General features: G+C 44.1%; 1 protein-coding gene across 2 annotated transcripts in view; it reads right to left on the bottom strand.

The window, feature by feature from the left end:
- Positions 1-25,466, bottom strand: part of IQGAP3 (IQ motif containing GTPase activating protein 3) — a 1,503,259-nt gene that overhangs the window by 1,212,160 nt on the left and 265,633 nt on the right. For both annotated transcript variants that reach the window (XM_069607146.1, XM_069607147.1), the window contains exon 13: positions 23,592-23,752. In XM_069607146.1, coding sequence (XP_069463247.1) covers positions 23,592-23,752 — 161 coding nt within the window. The remainder of the gene's footprint in view (positions 1-23,591; positions 23,753-25,466) is intronic.

Genomic DNA, 25,466 nt, shown 5'->3' with positions numbered 1-25,466 from the left:
AGAGACAGATCTAGGGATACAATGAGAGAGAGCACCCCAAAACATCAAGTTAGATAAAACATGTAAAAGAAATACACATTTATAAGGCCTTTAGAATACAAAGCAATGACAACTTCATACAAGTATTACCACGTACAGTAGTAGTAATCTCTTTATTAAAAAATCCATGTAACATACATCATACAAAACCATTAGACAAAAACATTTTCCAAACATTAAAAAGCAAAGGGAAACAATGAATTTACAAAATCACATACATGATACAATTTAACACTCAGAAATTCTCTAAAACCAATAGCAGCCTTGATAGCCATAAAACGTATAAAAACAAAACCTCATCCAGTTTATCATTCCTTCCAGTTGCATGCCCTTCCGTTTGTTCCCTTTCTCGTATTCGCCAGGCTTTTCTAATAAATGGGGATACACTACAAGCAATAGCTTGCAAGGCTGCATTCAGTAGATGATAAAGAGCATGCCTGGGCTGGGTGAGGTCTCTACCCACAAACAAGAGTATCAAGTACTTTTTCCTTAGCCAACAATAAGCTGGACAAAAGAAATAGAAAGTGTGCGAGGTCTCCATGCTCAGCTTGACGCATATGGAATATAGATTCAAAATTCCTACCCAATCTCCAGCTTAGAACCTCACCCAGCTCAATGCACCCTAAGCGTACTCTTGTAATAGGTGCCCTTTGGTACTTATTAGTTTAGTTTATTATTTGTATAGCGCCGCCTGGCCCTAGGGCATCCGGGCGCTTGCGATGAATACAACAAGAATAATGAATACAACAAGAATAATGCAGCAGAAATGTACAAATCGATTACATATTTACAAATTTACAGTCTTGGTGCATGCTAGTGCGGTAGGGCTAGGCAGTTTCTTTGGATAGAAGCCAAGTTTTGGTGTTGTGTCTAAATCTGTGAAAGGACGGTTCTGATCTCAGCTCTAGTGGAAGTGAGTTCCAAAGTTTGGAGGCAAGCACGGGGAAGCTGGAGCCACCTGCTTTTTGGAGCTTAAATCTTGGGATATTTAAGCAGTGTGTTTGAGCTGATCTGGTAGGGCGCGCTGGGGTGTGGTGCTTGAGGTTGTCGGATAGGTATCTGGGTGCTTGGTTAGCTAGGCATTTGTGTGTGAGTGAGATGGTTTTGTATTCAATTCTTTGTGGTATGGATAGCCAATGGCAGGTGCGTCTGGCGTCCGAGATGTGTTCTTGTTTGGGTATGTTCAGGGCTGCTCGCAAGGCGTTGTTTTGTATGACTTGTAGTTTGTTGATGTTTTTCTGACTGGTTCCCAAGTATAGCGCATTGCAGTAGTCAACTTTGGAAAGGACTAGCGCTCTGGCTAAGGTGATGCAGTTGGATGGTGAGAGGTAAGGTCTGCTGGCGTTGATAAGTTTACAAGTGTAAGCAGTGGCTGATGAGATGGAATTGATCTGTCTTGTCAGTGTGAGGGAGGAGTCGAGGTAGATTCCTAGGGTTTTGACGCTGTTAGAGACGGTGATGTTATTGCCGTCTATAGTGAATGCTTGATAGAGTTTGTCGAGTTTATTAAGTCTGGGTTGGGAACCTAGGAGAAGAAGCTCGGTCTTGTCGTCATTAAGGCATAGGCCATGCTTGGCCATCCATTCTTGAATAATGGAATAAATGTTGTTGAGAGCAGTGAGGTCAGTGGAGTAGTCGCCTGTTAAAGGGATCAGTAATTTGGGTGTCATCTGCGTAGTTGGTGTAGATGACACCCAAGCGGTCCAGTATGTCAAAGAGGGGTTTCGTGAATACATTGTATAGAGTGGGGGAGACGCAGGAGCCCTGGGGGACACCGCAAGTGACTGGGGATGGGATGGCAGAGGCTGTGGGTGCGAAGACTCTCATGGATCTGTTGTTAAGGAAGGAATGGATCCATTCCTTATTGTTAGACTAGACAAGATATTCCTTAATTGCATTTGTCGAGATTCTCATCAATTGTCTGTTCATTGGTTTCAACAATTCCTGTGTCTCTGGCATCATTTACCCACTCCACACATTTCTTTATTAAAAGACGGCACTTAGTATTATCCATTAGTAAGGGATTGGTGATCATACCACCGACATTCACATTCCCCAACATTTCCTTAATATTTTCTAACCATCCAATTTTATCATCACCTTCCCAGCCCACCCCCCAAATATATCCTTTATCATTTTCTGTGTGAGCCCAGCCCTATAGTAAAACCAGACATGCAGCCATAACCTACTTGGCACTAGGGCCAATAGATTTTCAAGAAAGGGCAGAGCTATTTCTCCATGTGATGCAAAATTTGGAGCCGACACGGGTAAACCCATAAGCGATTTCACAAAACAGTTTTCCTCTTTTTGCAGCACACCATTATCACCATTCCTCCAGATCGCAGCACCATATTTGATCGCCCCTACAATGCGAGCATTATAGATCTTTTTTACAATACAAAGTGGTGGCTTCTTGTGCCGTTTCATGAATCTGTCGATGCCACTAACAGATTGTTTTATAATGGGGACCTGTTTCAGGATATGTGCATTCTCAGTGAAATTCTCATTGAAACGAAACACAAGATAATCAAATAGATTCACTCTTGGGATCACCAAGCAATCACACCAAATTTTGGGAAATGTGCCCAATCTTTTTTTCCCCAACCATACCATTACAGCGGATATCAGTACTAACAAGCAAGTCCAACTCTATCATGTACAACCCCATGAGAACACAAATTAGCATATATGCCCAACACTACCAACAACACTCAGAAAGGACGTAGGGTACAGGAGTAGCTCGCAAGTAAATCAATCCAAAACTAGGTCACAGCAAAGAAACTGGGATAAAAAGGTTGGCTGAATACAAAGACGGAAACACAAAAGTAGCTAACTTAGCATAATGACAGAGAGATGAGACAGCCTTATGATGCTGAAACTTAATCACCGAAAGGAAACTACCTTCTCTAAATCATGAAGGAGAAGCAATAGGAATATGCATATCTCCTAACAACAAGGATACTAAGCAATCCAAAAACTACTAAAAACCTCACTGATCCTCACACACTCTAATCAAACACAACCAGACCTCTTAAGACCGCAGCATGCCGCACGCGCTTCACCACACTGCAACAACAACCACACCACACTGACACGCAAGCAACAGAAAACGACGGACTCGGAACCCAATAACACCAAAATGCTCGGTGAACAGTGTTAACCGAACCGAAGCTGCCAACAGTACTTCACAGCTCCCGCGCTCTTCTCCAAACTATATGCTAATAACACGCCTAACCTATCCCCCCTTTGTTTCAGATCCGCCAGAGTGCCAGGGGACCATTCCGGTGGTGATGGTGCATGGTCTAAATATCCATTAAACTTGCTGTTCTGGCCCTCCGCCCAGCCCAGCACTGTTGCTGCTGTCCCGAGAGCCGCGCACAGCACTGTCCTGGGAACAGAGGCTGCCGAGAGACCGACTGCTACGGCCGCACCTGCCATCGCGCCTGCGGTGTCTTCCTTCACTGAGTGAGCCACTGCCACACTAAGGTAGGATTATCACTGCCACAACCCCTGCACTGCAAGTGGCCGCCCCCACTCCTACGCAGGCTGGGGAGCCCCCTACTACTGCAGCCGCACTGCGGGCGTGTCATATCGCCCTCCATACAACGGATCTCCTGGTGGACTGTTGCTCTGTCTGATCCTCTGCCTGCGGCCGCACCTGTCATTCCACCACTGTGTCTACCATCAGAGCTGAGCCACCCTCCTCCACCTTGCTGTCCCTGCCTCCCGCTCAGTCCAGCACTGTAGCAGACCACAGAGTGACCTGCTGCCGCACCGAAATAGGATCTATTACCACTGCCACATCCCCTGCACTGCAGGAGGCTGCCCCCACCCCTACGCAGGCTGGCAATCGTCCTACTACTGCAGCCGCACTGCGGGTGCCACCACTGCCAACAGTCCCCTCCTATTGTGCACTGCCTACTACAACCTGCCAATACTGCCTGTGCCCTGCTGCAACGGACTGTAACACTGCCCGCCCAGCCCTCGGGCTTTCCCTCAGGCAACTCCTTCTGTGCTCGTCCTACAGTCCGCGGTCCCCACTCCTCCTCACCTGGACAGCATCCTTCTCCCTACCTCCTCTTACTCTTACCTTACTTCTCTTGGACGCTCTGCTGCTGATCTCCAAAGGATCCTACCATCCTCACCAATCCACCCTCGGATGCTCTGCTGCTGCAACCTTCACTCCACTGCCTGGACACCCACTCAACTGTCTAGTGCTCTTACCCTCCCCCCACCCCCCTCAGAACCTCCTCCTCGGCCCATGCTGCTCACCTTACTGCCCTGGACGCTCTGCTGCTCTTCCTCCCCAAGAATCTTGCTGATCTCACCAACTGCCCTTGATCGCTCCCTGCTGCAATTTCCACTCTAAGGATCCTCCTGTTCTCACCTCTCGGACACTCTGCTGTTGATCTCCAAAGGTTCCTACCACCCTCACCAATCCACCCTCGGATGCTCTGCTGCTGCAACCTTCACACCACTGCCTGGACACCCACTCAACTGCTGTGACCCCCCATCCTTCTTCTCTTAGGCCTCACCCTCCCCAGCCCTTTCACCCGCCGCTTCCCCTCTACTGAACCTGCCACAGCTCCGGATACCTACTCTGATTGTGGACACCCTGCTGTGTGGCCTCCAGCACACTCTCTAATCCCCTTCTTGTCATGCACTCTATCAGTCTTTCCCTTCATCGGCCTCCCTCCATCTCCCTCCTCCTCTTCCTCTTCCTCTTCCTCCCGCTCATCCTCATGTCCACCCCCCCTCACCTCCCCTCCTGCCTACCCCTTCCCCCTCGCACAATCCCTCTTTGCTCTAATCTTATACACCTCCCCACTGTCAATCCCTCCAGTATCAACATTGTCGTCTGGAATGCCCGATCCATCTGCAATAAAGCCACTGCGGCCCTTGACATGTTCTTCCGACTCAACCTACACTTCCTCTGCATCACTGAAACTTGGATCTCCCCACCTTCAATTCCACTCTTCCTCCTCCTCTCATGTCTCACGCCCCTCAGGTCATGGAGGCAGCGTCTGTCTCATTTTTCACCCTAAATGTCTCTCTTCATCCCCTACCCTACCTTACCTCTCCCTACCTTCTCCTCCAAATTTCTCTTCAAATTCTTCACTTACCCTCACGCGATCTTCTTAATTATTTACAGACCTCCTGCCCCCCCCCTTCCTTCTATAAAGACCTGGATCATCTCCTCTCTCCCTCATCTCTCCCTCCCCTACTCCCCTCTGTCCTCAGCGATTTCAACCTCCCTCTCAACCTCCACTCAATCTTTCCCTCTTCCCTCCGTACTCTACACCTACCTCCTCTCTCCCCTTCCTGCCCCCCCCACACCCACTCCTCTGGCTCCACTCTTGATCTCATCTTTCTGTCATCTTACTCTTCTTCAAATGTATCGTCTCTTCCCAACTATCTCTCCGACCATGCCTTCCGCTCCTTATCCCTTACTCCTCCCTCTTCCTCATTGCCCCCCCCCCGCCCCCTCTTTCTCTCGTCGGGATCTCCACAACTTCAACCCTTCCCTCTTCCTTGACTCCTGTTCTTCCTCCCTTCCCCCCTCTTCCCGATTTCTCATCTCTCTCGGTTGACGCCCTCTCCGCACTGTCCTCCTCTATATCCTCCAGTCTTTACCAACTCTACCTCCTTCTCCCCCTCTCACAAACCTTCCCAACCTTGGCTCTCCTCTCACTTTTTGTCAATGCGTCGCCTCCTCCGTCTCCTCGAACAACGCTGGCTCAAATCCCCTTCTCTAATCAATCCTCCTACTTCTCATATCACTCCCTTTATGACTCTTGCCTCACATCTGCCAAGTGCTCCTACTATTGTAACCTCCTCCACTCACAAGCGTCTCACCCCTGCTGTATTTTCCAGACCCTCTCTCTCCCCTCCTACTTCTGACCCTTCCACAAACTCTCCCCTCTCTCCCCGACTTTGCCAACTTCTTCTTATCCAAAATTCTTTCTCTATGCCAAAATATCCTCTCCTCTCCCTTCTCCCCTCCTTCCCCCCTCCTCTTCCATCTCTGCTAACATGTCCACCTTCTCTCCTATCAGCCCAGCCTGCGTCTCCCATCTCCTGTCCAAAACTCACCCTACCGCTGTCCCCTCTGATCCCATCCCCACCTCCCTCATGCCCAACCTAACCACCTTCAACCCCTGCCTCTCCTCTGCTACCTTTCCTTTAGCTTTCAAACACGCTACCATCATCCCTATCCTGAAGAAACCTGCTAGCCCTCTTCTTGCTTCCAACTTCATCGCCATTCTCCCCTTCATCTCAAGTTCCTTGAGCGTCTAGCCTACTCTCAACTTTCATTTCCTCCCACTCCCTCCTCCCCACCTCTCAGTCTGGTTTCTGCCCTAAACACTCAACTGAGACTGCTCACGCTTACGTACTCAATTCTCTCCTCACTGCTCGCTACGCTAAGCAATCCTCAATTCTCATCCTCCTTGGCCTCTCTGCAGCTTTTGATACTGTAGATCACACCTTACTACTTGGCACTCTGTCCCCCTTGGCTTCAGAGGCTCTGTCCTCTCCTGGCTCTCCTCTCGATCCTAGACTGTATCCTGGGGTGGCCGCACCTCCTCCAACTTCCCCTTGAACTATGGCGACCTCCAGGGATCCGTACTCTGACCTTTTCTTTTCCCTCTTTACACCTCCCTTCTCGCCCCTGTATCTCTTCTTTCGGCATCTCCCACCATTTCTACATGATGACACCCAACTCTTTCTCCTTCTCTTCTTTCACCCCAATTCTTCTGTCTTGTCTACAAATCTCTCCATGATCTCGCCCTCCCCTATCTCTTCCCTCCTCTCATTTTACTCTCCCCCTCGCTCTCTCCGCTCAGCTGATCTCAACCTTCTCACTGTGCCCCCAGCCCCATGTGCCTCCTCACGCTTCCACTCCTTTTCTATCCGCTCCTCCCCTACCTACTCATCCTTCTGCTCCTCTCTTAATGCCCTTCTTCTCCACTACCCCCTGACTCTCCTTCCCTACCTCTCTCCCCCCCCAAGCCTCCTGCACCCCCTTCCCTTCCCCTCTCTCCCTCCTCCTCCCCTGACCTCAAATCAGACACAAACCACCAGGGGGCGTAGGAGGTCACCAGGGGGCTCCTCTCCTTTCCCTCCCTCCTTCCCCCTCCCTACCGCTGACCTCAAATCAGACATTGAAACCCTCCTCACCTACCTCCTCTTCCATCCCCCTCGCCCTCCTTTTAAGTAAATTGTTCTACATACTGTATCACTGGTCTGTTTCATGTTTGTAAATATGCTTCTTTCATTATTGTACCTGTTATACTGTAAAGCGCTTTGGATTAAAGCGCTATATAAACTCAAACATAAACATAACATGTACGCAGAAAATGTAATGACCAAGATCTGCAATGCTCTTGAGGTCCGTTCAATGATGACCGTCGTTGCCATAAATTAAAGCTGAGATTAACATATTACCCAGCCTAGGTACATCAATATTATACTCCAACAGGTTTCCCAAGCGATTAATATACAGGGAGAAGGGCATTGGTGCCAGTAAACACCCCTGAAATAATCGAGAAACAAGTTGTACAATGGCCCTCACTACCAGATCGAATACAGACCTCAGTCTTTCTATGCAAGACATCCAAATGGCAACTGGGCAATTATATGACCCGAGCACATACCATAGTTTGTTCTGATTCACTTTATTGAAAGCAGTGCTCAGGTCCATAAACGCAAGATAGACTGGTTCTTGTGTAATGTTCAAGGAATGGGCAATTATGTACACATTTAGATATTGCTCAATTGTCCCGAATTTGGGCCTAAACCCCAATTGAATCGGGATAGAATCTCATAGTTTGTGACCCACTCTTCCAGTTTGAAAAGTAGACACTTCCCCAAACATTTTAAAACTAGTGTTCAGGAGGGATATTGGCCAATATGATTGGGGGCTTTTTCTACAGCTTTTATTTTTATAAATGGGAACGATAATCACTCAACTATTCCCTTGGTACAGATTTTGAACTCAATATCACATTAAACAGGGTTGTTAGAATCGGGCCCCACATTTCACTATTATCTTGATAGAACTCAATCGATATCCCATTGCTACCGGGGGCAGGACTATGTTTTGCACTTTGAATAGCTTTAAGCACGCCTTCAAGCAATAGACTGGACCATGTGCATTATCCACTTGCCTCAAATATGATAAATAAACATGCTCCACATTATTCTCCCCTCTTTGAACTTGGTATACTTTGTAAAAGTGGTCTACCCATATATGATCTTGGAAACTATACGCCAAATATATATATTTTCTTTCCAGAAATTGTGTGAGTCATTTTTGCTCGCCAAGCCTATTTCAGGCTTGATTATCCAACATTATCTTCAGTATTCTAATATGTTCTTTGTAGTTGGCCCTAGCCTGAACAATCACTCTTAGGAGTCTCCACATGTTTGCGTAAACTTAATAAATTTGCTTTAGCCAATCTACAATCTTTGTCAAACCACCCCACCATGGGGCCTTTTTTGTATTAGACCAACGCCTCTCCATAAATCCTTCAGATATTTCCAATTAGCTGCATAAAATTTACAACTGGATTATTGGCAGGATTTAACAATGCCTGAAACAGGACCAAGTTATTCTTCATAATATGTATCCTCAGCGCGGCTTTTGTTGAACCGTTCCATCATAATCGTTTGGTAGAAGTACCATCACAAACAATCTCTGTAATTTGATCAAATGGATTACCTTTTGGATTGGTACCAGGCCATTTTATGCCTAGATCCAGAGCGTAGCGATTACTATACAGTGCTTCTTTTATTTGCAAATTCTTAACCAGCCTCCACGTATTGACAGATACACAAAAATAGTCTATGGTTGAACTTTCTCTCGTGTTCTGAATGTAATGGCACCAGGAATATCTCCCCCAAACCTACCATTAGTTGATCTAAGGCCTACTTCCATCATCCAGTGCCAAAGCCGAAGCACAGCACCACAAATTCTCACGTCTATCTGAGGCAAAGGAAGGCCCCAACCCCATCTTCTTCTTGATCAAAAAGACCTTCTATCGGGCTGTTGCCCAGCTTCAAGTTAAGATCACCACCACACAATCATTATGTCTTGATCACTTGTTCGTTGACAAATCAATCACCTCTTCTAGGGCTTGAGTAGGTCCCAAAGCCTTATCAGAGGGGCTATTATAAATGTTAATAATATACACCAGTGGAATCCAAAGTACTTGGATACACGTTTTCCCGATTAACACTTTGATAATTTCACAAGCAAGTGAACGCTTAACCACGATCGCCAACCGTCCATATTACCTCTGTCTCAACCCCTTTTTTGCCTTTACCGGATAAACTAATAGCCATCGAGAACCTAATCCTCCTCTTCCCATGTCTCTAGCAAGAATTTCTCTTTTAAAGTATTATCAGATAATTTTCCTCTGCAACCTGCAATATTCCATGACAGTATCGACACGGATTCTACACAATCATTTGTACTAGCACACCCTAACTGCCAGCCATTGATAGAATTTGGTAAAGGGGGCCCTGTTAATACCAACCATATATCTTGAATGTGAAGCAGAACAGATCGGGTTTCATGTTCAACCATTACAACAGAATTTATGTGTGATCAATCTAGTTTGTCTATTGTCGATAGAGGGTCAAATCTGTTGATATTAGTTTGTGCAACTTGTCCTTTGGCAACCCTCTTATTGATTGACCCCCTCATAGGCACTACCCTACGCCTTCCCATTGGGATATTCACTAAATAATACCCCCCTAGGCTGAAGTGTCCGGGTCCGATCAGGATAGAAATCTGACCGTAGGACCATTCTATATGAGGAACTTCTTGAGGTATAAATTAAATTGGAACCCAATTCATATGATGCCACCCGCGGGGAATCAAAAGAAAACAATAATACAGTCACCATCAATAAATTAATTTAATCCCCCAAACCCACCCTTCTAGCCATTATAGATCCTGAATTCATGTTCGGCCCATGAAGGAGCATATTTATCCATTGAGCAGCTGTATTCATCAATCCGGTTGTAGTTTCAGAGGATCCATTAAATATTAGGTCAACCCCCACTATTATCCCCACCAATGGAGCCGCTGCTGGAGGAAGGTTTATACCCACTTTCCCATCCCTAGTGACATTAGGTGGAATCCCTTGCGACCTTTCAACTATGTCAGTATGTTACATATAATTAGGACTCTTACCCCAAAATTTGGTTTAGTTGTGGGATCTCTCTTGCCAGCTAGAATCTCATTTACTCTTGTGCACATCACAGGGGACACTACCTTCTGGTCATTTAAGGATGTTCTCTCAATAACTTTACTTTGAACAGAGTTACACTGTAATGCCTCATTAGCCACATTGCTCAACATTTTTGTTCACCCCAATTGTTAGACCAACCAAGATTGTTTTGACTTCGCTGACCTCATACTTCTTTTGTCTAGCCATGTCATCCATAACATTTAAAAAGGTGAATAATGGCAGGCAATTCACAGAGGGGTGTGGGGCTCAACTGTCTCCATGCAATACAAAATGCACAATGCAAAATAGTTGTTAAAATGGCATTACACCCCTCAGAGGCTCTCCAAAATGTACCCGGGGTCGCCCCGTTTTGCTGGAGGGGGTGTGCAGAGGTGAGCGGTTACTGGCACCAAAGGTAGAGCTGTGTGCATGTTCAGACCTACTGGAGTGAAGTTCTAAGGTGGATTCGAGCATTTGATGGGATCTCCAGGACGCTTTCTCCGTTGTTGGTATTCATCGGCATTGAATCACAAGAGGAAGACACGTACACATTGCTAACTCACATGCCCCGTAACCTTTTTCTGGCGGCAAGAGTATGCTTGACGATCAAGTGGAAGTGTGCTACCTTGTCCTTCGGAGGGGATGGTAAATGGAAAAGATGATTTTTTTTGTTTGGAATCGCTAATGCATCCATTGTATGTTATACCAGGTTATTATTGTACTGCATTCAAAATGTGATTTTGTAAATTCAATAAAATACATTAAAAACTTTTTTTAAAAGGTGAATAAAAAATAAAAGTTAAAATTTAAAGCTACATTAAAGTCAATATCAGCTGCATGGAGTCATTTACTATCTTACTAACACACTCCTTTACTTGGTTCACAGCCTAATCTTCTGGGCAGATACAACATTTAGATCATGGGCTTTCATTGAATTACCATCACACAGTTGTTCCACGTTTAAAACCAGCCCCTTTTTACTGACTCCAATAAAGTTTCACGTTCGCTGGCCAGGCTTTGTATTTTTTCCTGGATCAAGAAAACCAGCACACTTTCCTGGTTTGGCTGTACCGACACTTGAGTAATTTGTTTCATCAGTTTGAACATTTCCAATCATTGCTACAGGGACACTATCCAATACGCCCATTGCACCAATATGCCATCTTGTGTTTTTACATGAGTGCCAACAATTCTTCTACCCATTGGTTCAACAGGAGAGACTATGTTGATAGGGACTACCTCTTGCCCATTGGGCAAGCACAACCTAGTTTACCTCAGCTCTTTCCACATGCAACATTTGTTCATCCAATTTCCCGAATATATCTTTCAGATAATTGTCAAGTAATGATTGAGACTGATACCTTATTTCGGTTGACCACATTCTGGTTTCGTTTTTTACGTGAGTTTCTCCCAAACTTGAATTCGCTTTCCTTTTCTCCCCCCATTTAGTATTAGGGTTTGCTATCACTTTTCAATTCCCCTCTTGCTCGTGGTTGGTAACAGACTTTATATGGACCTTATAGGGTGGGTTTACTAAAATAAGCGCTGTATAAATATCAAAGAGAATCTCTAGAAAAAAGCCTCTAAAAAGCCTACAGAAGATTATCATGCAATAGAGGCACACAATACACAAACATTATTACAACTTGCTAAACACTACTATAAAATGATCTCACTTCAGCAAAACATAAAAAGAATATATAAGCAACTAATGGCTGTTAAAATCCCTTAAAATGGATTAACCACAGCACCTGCATGCCATACATTGTGGTCACTGCAAGGTCAAAGTCAATACTACTGCCTGTGGATCATACTTCAGTGCAAAGTCAGTGCCGAAGTGCAAGGGACAAGGTACGTCCGACTGGCTTGAGGGGCTGCCTGAATCCGACCTCTCCACCCCCCCTTACCCCCAAGAATATTAGACAGGTTCAGCATTATATATTTTTGCCCTCAATTCTCTTGGTCAACAATGCTCCACGAGAGCCCCAAAGTCACCATGGGACTACTGACCAAGTTGTAGAGCACTTCCAATGCTGGTGTCGGGTTGTAGCTTGCGGTTCATAATCCCCTGCAAAAGGCCTTTTAATGAATCACTGTGCTCTTGACCACAGGGCAAGGGGTGACTATGAACCACTTCAGGTGCAGGTACAGAGTGCCAGCCCCAGACCACATCATTGGAACACTCAACCTCACTCCTCACATATATATATATATATATATATATATATATATATATATATATATATATATATATATATATATATATATATATATATATATATATATATATATATATATATATATATATATATATATATATATATATATATATATAGATCACCATTGTGGGTTCTGCTAACAGATCATTAACAGTTCACTTTTAGAAAGGGTTATGCAATAATTAGTAAAGTTAAGAGCAACACTGTACATGCCTGTGGTAAAATAAGTGAGAAAATAGAATAAATAGTAATTTAGAACTAGTACAGACAGATAAATATATTAGGCTTTACACTCAGGTAAACCTAAGACAAGGTCCCAGGTTCTTGTTAAGATGCATTTCTAAAATCAACTCTGGGGTGGATTCCGAGAGGCCAACCTATGACGGTGAATAACAAAGACAACGTTTCTAGCCAAAATCAAGGCAGGTAACAACACAGCGAAGCTTAGGCTGAGGGGCTACAATGTCAGACACACACAAAGCACTCTGATAATTATAATTGCAGCTAGAGAAGTACAAAAATATACAAAACCTCCAGGCAAGTATGGTCACATAATTACTATAAAATACATATATGCACTCTTTTTATTAGCATGTCAATAAACATATTTCAACACAAAATATTGCAGGAGATCTTAGTAAGACCATAAAGGAAATACATTAACAAAATTACACTAATTTCATAAATATACATTTGATTTATATCCAAATCCACCCCCCAAAGACATTCCAAACTTTTATCATTTTTATTAATTAACAAAAATATGGTACAATTTCTATATTACACTCCTCCAAATATAGAACCACACAAGGACAAACACACAACCAAAACACCAACAGAGAAAAAGATGAGTGGAGAAAAGAGAAAGAAAAGGGAGAGAAAGAAAAAAATCCCTCCATCTCACTCCTCACTTCTAATGTATTCACATCCGAGCAACTCGGTCATACAAGGCATTAAATGATTCCCATTGCGAAAGGTATTCTTCCTCTTCATCTCTAGCCTTTAAGGAGATCTTTTCATATTTAGATAAAACTTGCAGTTCCATCAACCAGTCTTCTACCAAAGGTTTATTCCTTGTTTTCCAGACTTTGAGAAACAGTTTCATTGCCACTAATATAACCTTACCTATCCAAACATTATGCTTCATAGTATCCTTCCATCTACCCTTATGTCTGAGGAATATTATATTCACCACTGATCTCTGTAAAACTATGTTTAAAATCATATCAACTATCAAATCACCTCATTCCAGAAACCTTGGACATTCCCAGAGGAGATGCTTTTATTGGAAGAGTTGGGTCAAAAAAGGTATATTGATCATGAGTGATATAATGGAGGGTAATCGTCTGTTATATTTTGAGGAATTGCAGAGGAAATTCAATCCGAGTGGTAGAGAAAGATGTAAGTACATAGAACTGGCTTCATTAATTAATCATAAGAAAAGTATTATAAATGATTCTTTGGGGATTAAACCAGATTTGAGTCAGTTACTTATGGGACAGGAGTACAGTGCACGTACCTACATGAATTTCATAAAAATGAGGAATAGTCATATTGAAGCTTGGGAAAGATTGAGAACAGTTTGGTCAGCTGATGTAAATATGGAATTTACAGATATGGATTGGAGAGATATACTGAATGTAGGTGTTCACTTAGGAGCAGACCTAAATTTGCATACAATCAGACAGAAAATAATTGGCAAAATATAATGGACACCGGTTAACATGTACAAGTTAAATCTGCAAGCAGACAAACTGTGTTGGAGCTGTGGAAGGGACAGGGGTACCCTTATACATGCACTCTTGTGAGCAGATAGAAAAGCATTTGATTCAAAACCAGTGCAATGCCGTTATCAGATTCAGACAACTTCGTATTAACACTAGAATAATTCCCCAATACTTAATAAGTCCACCCCTCAATGGTTTGGGCTTAGTGACCTAAAGTCATCAGTTTCAAGAAACAGGTATGATAACTTACCCATTGTAGTAAGATTTTTCCAGAGACCACTTCAGGGTATCCGGATTCAGTTTGGGCAGTGTACTTCTGCGCTTGCTCCGGTAGAGGGCCGGTGGGTGGGGGAGGGTACAGGAAGGGAATATAGGTAAACGAGGCACAGCTGCAGCGGTTAGTTTCAATTGCAGGCTTTCGTTTTGGACAGGTGTGGCACCTGGATCTTGGTTCCAGGCAATGTCCAGCTGATCACCTGTGTGATGCCATGAAGACCTCTGCAGAGCGCGTGACCTCAGGAGTCCTCCACAGAGCGAAGAATACTGAATTCAACAGGAGTCCCCACGGTTAGGTGGAGAGGGGTTATCTTCTGCTGGCGGACAATGGAGCAGGCTGTGTACAGCTTCTGTTGGACCAGAAGGAGAAAATGCAGGAGCTGGCATCTTGAAGCACAAGTTGATGATCCTAACAGTTCGGAGAATGCACTCTGAACCGAGACTGCTGCTGCAAAGTAGCCCAAGAGAGCTAGCCAATCCACCAGGTGTCCAGGGACACTTCCCAAAGGCTCACCAGGCACGGGTCATCGAGCCGGGGTTGAGAATGGCTGCTCCCACCAGTCCAGGGTTCGAAACACTGGTGAGGGCCTTCTTGACAGAAGGACAGAAGGAGGGTTTCAACTGAGACTGCACTGGCGTTGATGCTGGTCAGCTGCAACTGTCATCCTCTGGTCATCATCAGTCTGAATTTTTACAAAGGGTCTTGGTGCCAAAGATGATCCGTCGAATGCCTGCAGGAGACCTCCTTTTATCGAAGATTTGGACTGGAATTGTGCCCAGGTCACAAAAGGTAAGGATCCGCACCATTCAAACTGGCAGTAGCTATGCAATCATGGATAGCCATAGTCCAAACAAACGGCCAAGCAACATAGTCGGGGACAGGGATGTGGACTGGAAGCAGACAGTCCCAGGCCCCACATCGTTACAGACCCAGACTGCCACTTTGCCCGGGAAAGCAGAAGCTTTGCCAAGGAAATAGCATTCCATATATGACAATAATTGCACCAAGAGGGCAGGAAGAAGGTCAAAGGACAACATGTTATGTTTATTATGTTGATTTATACCACGCTCTGCTACCACCACAGGGCAGTCTCCAGGCGCTCACGTGGCTCTGCAAGAGAAAAGGGCAGCGTATGTTAGTGAGGATAGGATAGGTACAGAACCAGGAGGAACTGGCGTCTCGGTGCGTGGTCTTACATGTGGGAGTTGGTGCGAATTCGATTCAAGGGGCCCTGCTTGTTGTAACCGTATGGGTAGGACTCTGTGCCTCTGAAGTGTGCCGTGTTTGTGCCGAGTGTGTGGGTTGTATGAGGTTAGAGTAGGGTTGTACTTGTGCGCACTGGTTAGTTGTAACCATAAGGGGGGGTTCAGAGTCATGGATGACTAGGGTGCTTTATTGTATTGTGTTGGTGGATTTGTGGACTATGTGCAAGGTGGTGTTCTTCTAAGGTTACTGCCAGAGTCTGAGTTGATTGAGCGCGAGGATTAGATCTCAGTGTGTCCATGTGTAATGTGGAAGCTCCTAGTCGTGTATAGTGGCGTTGGTTATGTTGAAGGACCAGGCAGGGGGAATTGGTTAGTAGATCAGTTAGTTTGACTTGACAGTGCCTCTGAAGTGCGTCTTTGATTGCTGCTCTGTGGCACCTTCCCTCATTCTTGGTTACAGCCAATCGGCCAACCTCGCCTCCTCTCATGGAAAGGCCAACGTGGTCAAAGGACAGGTCGAAAAGCTTGTGGCAAGGCCACTTTGGCATATATGGTACTCTTCATGGGATTAAGTGGTAAAATGCAAAAGTGCATGAGTAAAGGGTCAAAAACAGGGTAGAATAATCTGTCACCAGCCCACCCTTGACCCATTGCATTTGTTTCACAAAGTTGCAAAAGAAAAGGTTAGAAGGATACAAAATATATTGATCGTAATTCACTTGAAAAAAGTGATGCGAGCAGGAAATACACTAAGCGAGACCGTCTCCCAGTACTGCTAGTCTTAAGGACTGATCAGTTTCCCCATAAAATGAGCACAAAGCAAGGGACGAATGTTGGGTAAGATTTTCATTTACTGGTGGATTATTTTTCCACACTCCCAGAATCTTTTACTCTTTTTATGGGTACCATTTTTTAGACTCTACAGTGTCTTAAATTATCCTCTTTGACAACTTTTTGGCAATAAGTGCCTGTTGTTGCTGGTTTTCCCTAGGGGCTCCCCTTTTGACTTTCTCTGGCTAACCTTGAGAGAACTACAGTTCCCAAGGGTAGAAAGGATATTTGGATCCCTTTAACATTTTATTTGGTGAAACCAGCATACCCCCACCTTATGTTGAGTGCTGGGGAGATACAATGTATCCCCTTTCACACAAAGACTAACAATTTACAGGGACAAGATTACCTTCAATGGCTGGTGACAGTGATAACTTTTACTAATTCGGTGCACCTTTACCGCAGGCTGTGCTCACAGCTGCAGTAAAAGCACCCAAGGGTGCTCATTTTACCAAAATGGCGGTCTTGTTTTATCGCCATTTTAGTGTTTGTCCTTCCTTTTCTTCCTTCCCCTGACATCCAGGGTGGGAAATTCTACCAGTACTAGGACACCATTCGTGCGGTAACTGTGTAATGTGTGCACAAAACAAAAGAACTGTAGCAGTGTACTTAGATTTGGAAAGGGAATGGAACCTTACAGAACATACAAACTGCAATACCGAAAATGTGATTTATTTGATCAGATGCCCTTGTCAGTGGTTCTACATCGGAAAGAAACAGAAAATGGAAAACGAGAATGATTGAGCACAAAAGTTTCATCTAGAACAAAATAGAACAAGCACCACTGGTAAAACATTTTCTGTGGAAAAAGCATAATTGTAATGACTTCAATTGGATCATTTTGAAACATGTGAAAGGAAAAACAAAGGACCAAATCAACAGGAAGCTATTACACCTGGAACAGATATTAATGTTCTTGACTAAAAGTCACATTCATGGCCTTAATGAAAATATTGATTGGCATAACGCCTAGACGGGATGTATCTGTGTGTTCAATCTACTTGTGTCAGGACTAGCCAAAGAAAACACTAATTGAAAGGTTCAGAAGAGCATGCTCTCATTACCAAAGCCAGGAACCTCTACTCTGCAGAATAAATCTTATTCTGCTCACAATGCGATTCACTCGAGCATTCCACGCCGTGGTTTTCCTTGGGCTCGCTTTCGCTTTTCGAAGACGCACGCTGTGAGGTTGCCATGGCGACTATGGCGTCCTCTCCATACTCGTCACCTGACCCGTTCTCGAAGAGGCAGAGTCAGGCAAGCTTGCGGCCACCCATTATAACTCTTCCGGGTTACCGCACTTGCCGCTTCCGATTTTGCTTTCTAAATCTTGGCTAGCTCTTGTGTACTTGTTAGGTACTTTTTGCTCTTGTTCTTTCCTGATCTTGCCCCTTCCTAGATACCCATACTGAAGTCTCCCCTGGTTAACGATTACAGCTCGTGTTCCGACTTCTCTTCGCTTCCGGATTCAACTTGTTATTGCCAGCACGCTGAACGACCTCGGAACGTTTATGACCACGCTTCTGCCTCCTGATTTAATCACTACGCTACCTGCAAGTTACCGAACCCGGAACGTTTTGACCATTCTGTCTGCCACTTTCAATGCCACATCGCATGCACATCATCATCCTCCCGCTACCCCTTTGAATCGAGCCATTGGAGGAATTACCATCATCCTACCCCAGAGGGAACCTGCATGACCCAAAGCACAGCGCATGAACTAGAGACTGGTACTACTGGCACGAAGGTTGACAGGTGTCCTTGTTCCGTCAGGACAGGCACTGGACTAGAGACTATTGCACTCGCCTAGGCGTCCTCGTGCTGTCTTGTGTCAGGAATAGGGTGGGTTGTGCAGAGTTTCACTTTGGCAAAACTGTTTTCATCCTCACAGTTTGGTAAGTCAATCTTTGGTTCTTACATTGGTACATGTTACTGTTAGAACACTCTACTGTCATTGTTCTTTGGTGCTACGCTCTAGATTCTTCTATCTTCTGTTCTAGTTCCTTTGGATTCCGTTTGTGATCATAGTTTTCTCCCTCTTCTGCAGTCAACAGTGCCTCACGTCCTCCGAAGTCTTGGGTGGTGTTTCCATCTTTCGACTGATTGATTCCTATATATTTTATTTTGTTAAGTACAAAGGGATACATTGGTAGGAAGAACTCTACGGCTACCCTTCGAGTTCATCTACCATGTTCTTTATCAAGTCTTGGTATTTCTGACAACTCGTTAATGGCATAAATTGGTGCACTGGTCAAGGAATATGGATTTCTAACAAATTTGATGTCAGGCATTATCATCCTCAGTCCTGAGGACAGTAAAGATTTGTGAGGATAGAGGATTTTGGCAATGTATTTCTAGGAATCATGGCAGAAAAGTTTTTTTAACTGCTTTGAATATTGTTATTCCTTTTGTGCTAGATATTGGGTATGAAAACAAGACTGTATGTGTCCTTGTGATCCTAAGTATCAAAATTGTTATTTGGGGAACCTTGGATTGACAGCACAGGCAATTATGGACAGACCAGGACCAACTATTTCATAGATGGTGTTTATACCAAGGGTCGTGTATTGATGTGTATCATTTGACAACTGTGCATTATGTACTTTACCAACACATGTGAATGTGTTGATTGAAACTGAGGCATTCCTCATTGCATTAATGTAACAAAAGGGATTGCCTGTTATTTTTGTGCAGGATTCTGCAATTGACCTTGTGTGGTAGTAAAGCATGGAGAGGGCGACGCATTGGAAAGCTTATGAGAGATTTGAAGGCATGTGACACTCTGATCAAAACAAGCATTATGCATAAGATGTTTATGCTGAATTTAGGGAGTACCGCAGCCAGCATACCCTTTGAAAACATTAAGACCATTATTCGTGTGGGGGTAAGTATGGGAACTACATTTCCCAATTATTAATTTGTGTTGATTGAAACTGAGGCATTCCTCATTGCATTAATGTAACAAAAGGGATTGCCTGTTATTTTTGTGCAGGATTCTGCAATTGACCTTGTGTGGTAGTAAAGCATGGAGAGGGCGACGCATTGGAAAGCTTATGAGAGATTTGAAGGCATTTGACACTCTGATCAAAACAAGCATTATGCATAAGATGTTTATGCTGAATTTAGGGAGTACCGCAGCCAGCATACCCTTTGAAAACATTAAGACCATTATTCGTGTGGGGGTAAGTATGGGAACTACATTTCCCAATTATTAATTTATTTCTTCCCCTTAGGAGTACGCGCGCATCATTTGCGTCGACGTACGTGATGATGTCATCACGCGGAGATGTGATGTCATCCGCACGTGCCCGTATTTATGGCGGCCATCTTTTTTTGCCACTACAAACCCAATGACCATTCCACTTTGAGAAAATGCGGGTTGAGGTGAGCTGTGCTTATTTCTTTCAATTGTTCAGGTTTCCCTTTGTTTCTCACCCCATATGTCCCTGGAGAATCCCATTGATAGGTTGTTTTGGGCTTTTTGATCTGTAGATCTGGGTGCAAGGAGAATTTTTATCACTGTCAAACAGACAGGAGATCTTGTGGGTTTGAGGCCCCCGTCTCTTTATTCAGAGAGGTCGAGCTATACACAGGAAGCCTGCCCAAGTAAGTGTTTTGAGAGACTTTATGCTCTTGCTATTTCCATAATGGAAAAAAGTCAATACTGATGATGATACTTAGGAGAGTGTTTTTGGAACCTGCGCACATTTTTGTGTTCCCCTCTGTTTTTCTCCTATCCTGTCCGCAGATAGCCGCAACAGCACCTTTTCTCTGACCGTATAATTACTGATATACTATAAGTGTGGAAAAGATTTTCCTTGCAATCCCTCCAGGTAAGAAGTTCTCTCCATAATATGATACAGGATTTTAAACAAGTTGGTATAGAGCAGATCCAACATAGTGTTCCTCTCTGTGTTTTTTTTTGTAGACTAGAAGAAGGCTTTTGGGTAGATATTCCCAATTAGAAGGCAATCACCTTGACAACCATTTGTGGTGTTTACTAGACTGTGGAGACTAATTCACCCCCCCCCCCCCAAGTTCAAAAAGGTATGCACGATTGTAACATAACTAGCGCCCTAGGAGGATCGGGCTCTTTAAAGATCTATTTATAAGATCAATATATCAATAGTTAAATATTTGAAAAAGTGTCGTTAACCAACAGGGTATCGTGTTGTTGAATACGTTGGGAAGATAAAAAGCCAAAATAAAGAAGACTTATCACCAGTATAAACACAAGAAACATTTCACCCCTGATGAATGTCCTACATTTACCTGGGGCTTATGGACAGAAACATGTGCAAGTTGGGTTTTAGAGAATAGTAATAAACCTCTAAAAATAAGAAAAATAACTCCAGTTTGAATAATCACACAGAGTGTTGACATATACATTAGAAAAGTGAACCCACTTTTCTGTATCCCTTGTGTTTTTGTACATTGTTTTATATGTTGTTTATCTAGTTTTATGTAATGTGATCATTTTATGAGTGCGAAAAATTTCTAAGTGTTTTATTAAAGTTGATTTTTCTACGTATGAAAATTGGATATTAGATATATCATTTATTGTGCGTTATCTTACCCTTGTTGGTTTAGACACTATTCAGTGCATTTTATTTTTGTAGAAAGTAGATCTTACTCATGTGGTAAAAAGTGTACGATCCCCACAGCACGATTCGTGCCTTTTGTGAAGAGTGCTGGGGAGATACAATGTATCCCCTTTCACACTAAAACTAACAATTCTGTTACAGGGACAATATTACCTTCAATGGCTGGTGACAGGGATACCTTTGACTAATTTGGTGCACCTTTACCACAGGCTGTGTTCACAGTTGCAGTAAAAGCACCCAAGGGTGCACATTTTACCAAAATGGCTGTTGTCCTGTTTTATCGCCATTTTAGTGTTTCTTGTTCTTCCTTCTTCCTCCCCCTGACATCCAGGGCGGGAAATTCCTTTGTGTGTTTTTTTTATCTACGGACAGAGTCTCCTGGACTCCCCGCCTAGTCTCCAGTCTGTGAAGGCAAAAACTCCACAGCCCTTTGTCTTCCTCCTTGCCTGAATGTGGACTAATCCCAGTGGGGGGGGCTGGCTGTCCCGATTTGACAACCAGACCGCCCCTTGTTGTAAAATGCAGGGAGAGAATGCAGACATTGTGCTGTAGTTCCTGTTAAATAGTCTGAACCTGGAAGCTGAAGACCCGTCGACCACTGGAACCAAAACCGAAGAGGATGAAGGAAAAGCAGCTGAGGCGATTTCCAGCGACCAGAGAGCCTGCTGTCTTACCAGAGCCTGCTGTATCCCTTCCTTCCAACTGACCTGGGGACTACAAAAACGACGGCCCAGAGCTTGCTGAGACCTACTAGACTCAAAAAGACCTGCATTTTGAGTCATCCCACGCCATGCTGCGACCTTGCCGGGCTGCAATACCCAAATACCCTGGGACCTCGAGCCATTATGCAGTGCACGGTCTTACGAATCCCAAATCTCATGGAAACTTCGTGGGCATCCTGTTGGATCTCCAGAGAGTGCTGGGCCTTTGTAACAACGAGAATCCAACCAGCGATATTCTGTCTTCTTCTGTGCTCCTGAAAAAGGCGCCAAATCCACAGAGCCGCATCCAGCCACAAGCAAAACCTTGCCTAGAGCCTTCCCTGTTGATCCCTGCTGCAAAGTCCCTTCCAAGGTCCTGTTTCCAGTCACCACAACAAGGACTCCACCGGCTTGGTTTTTGGCTGCAGATCCTGAAGTCCTCCTGCTGCAAATTCTTCTTCTGTGCTGAGGTACTGTGCTGGCTTGGGTATTTACTGACCTTAAGTCTCTTGTGATTCCGGAGTAGTTTTTCGGTGATTAATGTGATTGGGAGGCCTCTCGTCCCATTCACCTGGGCCCACTGCTGGAATCCTCCTAGGGTGTCTTCTGTGAAGCCCCTGGACTCTCAACTAACTCTAGAAGTAAAATACTCACCCATTTGAACAGTCTTCTTTAGGAACTCTGCCTTTTGCTTATTAAGAACCTATCCTGACACTGCCTGTTGGACACTAGACCCTAGTGACCCCCCTTCTGTCACTGAGAACACTCATGCTCCAAGAATAAGGGAAAGACTTAAATGATGGGGCCTTTTGCATAGAAAAGAAAATTAGTGTTTAAAAGTTACTTACTTGCGAAAGAAGTTGGTTGGTAACAAACTCAGAGTGAACAGTTACAAAAGTTCTTAGCTACCTTGAAAGTGTGTTGCACTACTCGGAAGTACATGCAACATCTTTCTTTCCTTAGAAACTGTTTCGCCATTCTAACAGAAAGTAGATCTAAGGGTATATTACTCACCTGTGATTTGGTTGTGCCTCTTCCCAAAAGTAATGCTGTTGGTTTTACTTTATTATTTCTGTTAGGACAATTGTATGAGTGTAACTCCCCCACCTCCTCATTGAAATTGCTTTGGCAAGCACTTCAGGGATTCCGTGTCCGGTCGGTCGAAGGCTCAGCAGGCACAGGTCACCACGCAAGGTTTGGGACAGGTTGCTACCTACCAGTCGAGGGGTTGAAGCACTGACTAGGTCGTTCTGGAGATCATTAGAGGCTTCACCGGACTTGGTTGGAGGCAATTTTGGTCTGCTACAACAGTCATCCACAGGTCTTCAGTGGGCTGCACTCCTTCATAGGGGCCTTGGCTCCAATAATAATCTGCCAAATGGCTGCAGGAGTCGTCCTTTTATCCAGGATTTGGACTAGAGTCACCACCCGGTCCACCAATGGTATCTGCACCATTTAAACGGGCACAGGATGGACAATCATGGACAGCCTCTGGCCAACACACCTGCCCAGCAGCAGACACTGGCTCAGATGTGGAATGGGCCCAGACAGACAGGGGCCCCACCAACCCCCACATCCAGCCACAGACCGACACTTTGCACCACTGACCAACACATTCTAATAACTCCTGTCATTAGTTCACAGCTTAACCAGGATCACCCACATTTCTTTTTGCCTGCTCAAAAAATGCTGTGCAATTAAAAGACAATACTTTTTAAATCCTTTTTAAATTAAAGGATAATGGACATACCTCTGCATGTTCTCCTCTTCAACATCTGTCAAGCCAGTTGCAGCATTAGTTAGGTTCTCCCAAAATGCATTCAGGTTCCTGGTTTCTATGGCCCTGTTGATCAAAGCGACAGCCGAGAGCATCTCCACTGCAACATACAGTTCCTCCTGCAACAACTCCCCCTGTACAGATTACCAAGAAACCATACTACATCATTGCTATGCTTGGTGAAAAGGTAATATAACACTATCACATGTGAAAGCAGAAATCGGTATGCAGGAGGGAAGCGGAAGGGGGTGGTCCAGGGAAAGCAAGGTTAAGGCATAAGGAAAAAAGGTTTAGGATTACATAAAAAAATACAAAAAAATATATAAATAAAAAATACACATTTATTCAACTTCCACCATTCTCAAAATGCATTCTTGAATATTTCAATAAGTTACTTAAGCAGTACATATAAAAACTAAAGCTCTGCTCAAAGAAGGATCAACAACCTCTCAAACCAACAATAGCCATCTTTAAGGGATGGTCCATCATTACAAATTGCCCAAGGTTAATTTCAGACTGGCAACCCCCAACGCCATTTCTTAGGTTTGAATACTTTTCCAGCAATTTCAATAAGCATACACTAAAGTGACACTAAAATATTATAGGCCTTTTCAAAAGATGCAAAATTGAGCTCAATTTCATATTCAGCAAGCCACAAAATTGTCTCAGAATTTCTCTTCTGGAAACTGGGATTTTAAGAAATCAGAAACTGTTATTCCCGGTCAGCAGCTAAGCTCATCCCACATTGGCAAGTGGGATCACAACCAGGCCTATCGTTGGTGCACTTTGCAGTTGGGCGGGCAGGGTATTTAACCTAGATCTCACTAGTAATTCTCTTGATGCAGAGGAGATCCGATGCTCAGTATACCAAGGTCCATTTTCTTTATTTTACGCAAACGTGTACCAAAGTAATTAGATGCAAATCTCTCAGTTAGACAAACTCATGCCTCAGACATGGAGCTTAAAAAAAAAAAAAATAATAATAAAGTTGATGGCTGGAACGTTTTGAATTCATCTGAGCCTCTGGCATTGCTATGGGCAACCCTCCAGACCATTGTTCTTCGCCTGCCAAGCCATTACAAAAGGGGAAAGACCATATGCAAATCAGGCTTGGTCCCACCCCATGTTTGGGGATGCTTGTGGTCTCGTGCAGAAGGGATGTGACCAAGCAGTTCGGGCTGGAATACCCACTTTGGGGTGCGACCAAGCCCAATTTGCATATGGTCTTTCCCCTTTTGTAATGGCTTGGCAGGCGAAGAACTGTGGTCTGGAGGGTTGCTCACAGCAATGCCAGAGGCTCAGATTAATTTGAAACCTTCCAGCCATCACCTCTTTGTTTTGCTCAGACATGGAGCCAGCCTGGGGTGGTGAACACAAATCCCGGCAGTGCAGACACAACCCTTCACCCTTCAGAGGATTATAAAGTTAAGAACCATTAAACTGGGTAATAGCGCCTAGTACCGTGTTAAAAACAGCCGGGATCTAGCATGAATCACTATTTCAAGATGTGACCATATTAAGGAAAACGTTGCTTCTTGGCCCAGTGTTATAAAGTGTCGTGATCTGATATTAAAATAAGGGCTCTTGTTCATCCTCTGAAGTGAGCAAAACGGGGAAGGGAGAAATAGACCTAGAGCAATCAGCAATATATTGCCATTTAACAAACATTTACACTGGACCAACAAGTAGATACATATTCAATTCTGGAGATTTCCAATTCACAAACCGCAAACTTGGCAGTTTAACTTGTGTCATTAAGTACAGGACCAACATTAGAGCAGAAGATCTGGCCAGCAATTACAAACTTAGACTTAAGACACTGTGGTACCAGAAAAATTCAGTTGACGA

The sequence above is a fragment of the Ambystoma mexicanum genome, chromosome 1p, assembly GCF_040938575.1.
Source record: "Ambystoma mexicanum isolate Mex_15411 chromosome 1p, UKY_AmexF1_1, whole genome shotgun sequence".
Lineage (NCBI taxonomy): Eukaryota > Metazoa > Chordata > Amphibia > Caudata > Ambystomatidae > Ambystoma > Ambystoma mexicanum.
This window is presented reverse-complemented; position numbering and strand designations above follow the sequence as displayed.